The 4,871-nt window shown below is 40.3% G+C and overlaps 1 protein-coding gene across 1 annotated transcript in view; it reads right to left on the reverse strand.

Annotated features, from left to right (window-relative positions):
- Positions 1-3,145: 3,145 nt before the first annotated feature.
- The window catches only part of ALB (albumin), a 13,464-nt gene continuing 11,738 nt past the window's right edge, over positions 3,146-4,871 (reverse strand). Inside the window, 3 exon segments of the mRNA XM_010003629.1 lie at positions 3,146-3,196; positions 4,218-4,350; positions 4,845-4,871. Coding sequence (XP_010001931.1) covers positions 3,146-3,196; positions 4,218-4,350; positions 4,845-4,871 — 211 coding nt within the window.

Consider the following 4,871-nt stretch of genomic DNA (forward strand, 5'->3'; position numbering starts at 1 on the left):
AGCAGCAGCTCCGGGATTCCTCGGGACTCTTCCCAGTTCAGGGAAGTGCTGTGGGAGTTGCTGGGGTGGGGGGAGGCGAGAGGCTTTTGCCCACACCTGAGTATATCTGTATATAATTGTATATATTTTCTTGTATGATTCATTAGTGTTTTAATTAAAGCTGTGTAGTTTAGTTTTCAATCCAGCCAAGTCTCTCTCTTTTTTCTCTCTCTCCTTCCCTACCTGGGTTGGGGGGAGGGGGGATCGAGAGCATTGTTGTCGGACCTGAATCAAACGGTGACATTCCTCATATTACTTAGTACCACCAATGTCTTGCTGGTTTAGGTCTTTATCTGCTTCCACAATCTCACTTTGTTTCACCATCTCCCACAGAAGGGATTTCTATATTTATCTAGACAGAGACAGCAAATGTCAGCCTCTCCAGGGCACACCATATGGAGTGGAACTGCCAAGTGTATTTTCACAGGGCAGGAAATGGATGGTTACAAGTGCTGTAGCTGATGGGGCCCAAACTCAGTTGTTCACTGGCAAGGATGTGGGCCTTCAAAAAAGCTCATCATGCCTGCCTTCAAATGGATGTGTTGGTTGTTGTTTTATTTCCCCTCTTGAACACTTGCGTAGTTTTTGGTGAGTTCTAAGGACAAGGACTTGCAATGGAAGTAATGTAAAACCTAAATATCTCTTGAAGTAACCTCACAAAAGCTGCTGTATGAAAACAAATCACAGGTGCCCTGCTAATAGTTACCATAATAGCTGGCATTTCTGAAATTTGATGCCCTCATTCATGTTTGGTAGCAGAAATTAAAATATGTTCCATGTAATATGGGGAGGCTTCCCTACCTTTTAAGGTGACAATGAAGTGGTCAAAGAATACTTTTGTACCCATGCAGTCTTAGTTACAGCTGCAGGTGTGCTTATTCCTTTTCCTTCTGAACTCAGCCCCTACAAGAAGAAAAGGAAAAGATACCTCATTACAAAGAAACCCAGATGGAGAGAAACCTTATCAGCTGTGGAAAAGCCCAGCCCAAAAGAGAGCCCCAGGAATACAAGGGAGATTCCTTAGCGCAGGAGTAAAAGCCCTTAAAAGTGATTTTTCACAACCCCATCAACACTGAGGCTTAAGAGGCTTCTTGAAGTGCTGCAGCCTGGCTGCAGTGCTGCCTTTCTGTAATCTGACAGACCCTGAAAGACTGCAACAGAGGGGTTACTGGGGATGGTAGAAAAAGGGGTGGGATGGAGGATAATACATTCTTTTAAAGTATTTTTGGGATATAGATCAGCTCTAATCTCTTAACACATCACTCTCTTCAGCATTAATAAATTATAAATGCGGCCTGGAAGTCACTTATTAATTCTGTATCTCTTTGGAGCCAGCAAAATTACCAGCATGGTAATAATAATAAACACATTTTCCATTACTAAATCGTATATGGAATCCTTAACCTGCATTGTATTTGGAATGAATCAATGTGCACTTGAAAAGCATTCCAGATGTGGCAGGAAGCTAATCAGCACATCTAGAAATCATTATGTGATGTGGCATGGGGATTAGCTGGAAACCTAATGAGAAACCCACACTTCTCAATAGATTGGTGGGGCTTAGTGCTGATTTCTGTGCCTCAGAATCTTCACTGAACCTCAAACAAGCTTAACTTGCAGCTTTACTGCAGCATGGTCCCAGAGCAGGTTAGTTTTAGCTTCAGTGAATGACTGTCAGCTTTTTAGATGGTGCATTAGATGAAATGAATGGTCTTTATAATGTTGGTTTGTGCTTCCTTAAAGTAAGTGAGAAGGTGTTTACATGCAACTGGTGAATGCAACCTGCACAGATTCCCAGAACTTTGAATATTGAAGGAGGTGTTTGTGAAAGCCTTGGGGGTCACATGAATGTTTCTAAACCAATAAATAACTATGACCTACAACAACTGAATGTTCCCACCTGTCAATTGTAACAAGATTTACGACTATTCCTTCTAACTTCTCAACCTTAAGTCTCTGCATGTTTCATTCTGAGTGCACTTCTATGGTTCTGGAGAAGATGGCCAGTTCATGAATGTCAGGCACAGAGAGCTTCAAGGCCATGAAAAGTGTCCTTATGAAATGCCTTATTAGGTGAGGTCTCTTATAATGATGTGAGGGTCCTTGTTCAAGGGTTGAAGATCTGGGGGCTTTGTGTCCATGGACTGAAACTAAATAGGTACTAGAAAATCACACTGCTTTAGTGGCATATAGCTGAAAAAGGTCTTAAATTCAGTGAACTGAATGAAATACATGATTTAGATGGTGAGCTTTTCAAGAGACAGCTCTAAGTCCAAAGCTGTTTTAAAAACAACTGAAGACATGAAAAGAAGTGCCTGAAAGCAGATCTACTTGCAGGTCTTTGCAAGTGAAGAGATCCTTGATTTGGGGCTGATGTAAAAAACAACCAACCAACCAACATCTTTTTATTTTTATAAGAGCTGGTTCCTGGACTTCTTACTGAGACTGAACATTCTCTTTGAACATTCTCTTCATACGTAATTATAATTGCTGAAGCAAAGTGTTAAATGAACCTGTAATTTAAGTGGAATATTAAAGTCTAGCAACACTTCTTACCACCTTACACATTCTTTCATATATACTTTCCAACAGCAAGAAAAGGGGAAAAACATCAAACCAATGGAATCCCTGCCCATATGTATGACTGGCTTCCCACTTTGTGTAGGGAACACACAAACGCTTTGCCCTTATGGTAGTCACCAGCAGACAACAACAGATGCAGATTTACAAAGCTTTTATTTATTCTTTTTTTTTTTCAAAAGTATCAGAATTGAAAAGATTCTGGGAAAGCATGTGCTTTGACAAAACACTGAAGATTTATGAAATACTCATTCTGTACCAAAGGAAAAAAGGTAATGGGTGGGAGAAGTTACACAAGTCTTTTTCTTCTTATTTTTCCCTGTGGCAACCTAGGTTGGAGAAAGAAAAAAGAATTATTTTGTAAAAATGGCAGTAAACCACCCATTAGAAAAAGCAAACACCTGGGGGTCCAAGTGAAGCTGGGTGCTTTTATGAGATGGAGTTAAATGGGTGGAAGGGTGGGCAGGGAGGGACAGATGGAGAGGTGACCCAGTATATAGGTATTGTTGCTGTTACCTACCAGACATTACATGCCAATTCCTAATATGGCTCTGCCCTGGACTATTAGGTTTGCACCCTAGAAAAAGGAATAAAAACAGTCATCAGAGACAAACCAATGGAGCAAAGCACACAGTGTTTGAGCAGGAGCTTCTGTAAACTTAAACTCCTGTCTATGTTGTGGTTTGAAGGATTGTTATCTTGGTTCTTTCTAAGGTCCTGCATGTTGGGTGATTATCTGTTTTGCAAAGGTAGAAAATGAACTTTTAGAGTGAATTAGAGGCAAAATAATTATTTCCTCAAGTCTTCCTAATATATTTACCTATGCAATATTTTGGTTATAAATAAAAAACGGTTCAATCATTAAGCAATTTAAGATCTTAGTAACATGGTTCAATATTTGACATGATAGTGAGGTTGCTGTTGGAAACTGTCATTTTTACTTCCAGTGAATGCTTTGCACTTGCTTAGCAACATGGCTGCAGATAAACTTATCCTGTGGTTATTTCAGAGACAAATGTTGAGTGAATTAATGTATTTATGGTTGATGAGTTTGAAAAAAATGGAATGTCTGTTCATAGGAGATCATCAGCTGAGCTCCCCCTGCCAATATATCTGTGTTTGCTAAGAGTCCCTGATAATTGATGTAGGTGCACTTTTTACTGATGATTCTTCAGAGTCTGTAGCACAAAAGGAAGTTTACATATGCTAGAGATAAAGGTGCAATTCTACATGTACATATTTTTAAACTATGGCTTGTAGATAGTCAGCTCTTTTGGACAAGGCTCTGAAGAACCTTATCTAATCTACAACTTAGCCATGCTCTGAGCAGATGACTGGACTACATTACCCCCAGTCAGCCTTTCCACATGAAACTGTTCAATGACTGTAATCTGTGACTGTAATCTGTACAGTCAAGATATGTTATGTTTGGCAGGCATAACATATTGTAAGGGCACACAGACATGTCACCATGGTAGTATGCAGGACCACATGAGTAGTGTATGGTTTCCTAGGGAGTTTCCTGTATAGGTGTTTGGTTTCTGTTTTGTTTTGGGGTTTTGTTTGTTGTTGTTTTTTTTTAAGGAGATGGAAAATACCTCTTCCCCTAAGCATGTCTCAATATCTGCTTGCTTGCAGCACTTGTCTACCATGGCAGTGAAACCATCAGCAATTGTCTTTATTTGTTCTTCTGTCATCTGGGGCTTGCGCTTAATGAGGTTGACAAGCAATCTGCAAACAAAGCCACAACACACAGTTAATGCTACCTGTTGTAGTTTGATTCCCTAATTCAAAATACAACATTCTATGCAGGTACAGCTCATTGATAGGCTTCTCTGACATGCCAGAGGAGTCTGTGGCTATTTGTGACTCCCAACTCCCAGTCTACCACAACCATCTGTTTGCTTTCCATTATCCTGTTTATAGGTGGGGAAAAAAACTTATTGAAATGATCTCTGTTTGCTTAAAGTACTTGCTCTGGTAGTGGACCTACATGAAGCTGGTCAGCTAAGACACTGATTTTATTTCAACGCCCTGTTTGGCTCTTTCAGACTACATGATGTTATGCACTGACCAGCTCAGTCCAAACACGTAGTTCCGCCTGCCTTTCCCCCTGTCACTGGTGAAGTCCCAGTCAGATGACAAAACAAGGGGTTTGTAGCCTTCTTCTGTCCCCCATTAAGTGTTTTCAGCAGTTTTCCTACAAGATACTTCTTTTGGCTTACTTCATCTGTCCTAATTCCTGTTCAGCA

The sequence above is a fragment of the Chaetura pelagica genome, unplaced genomic scaffold (assembly GCF_000747805.2).
Source record: "Chaetura pelagica isolate M959 unplaced genomic scaffold, ChaPel_1.0 scaffold358, whole genome shotgun sequence".
In the NCBI taxonomy this organism is placed as follows: domain Eukaryota; kingdom Metazoa; phylum Chordata; class Aves; order Apodiformes; family Apodidae; genus Chaetura; species Chaetura pelagica.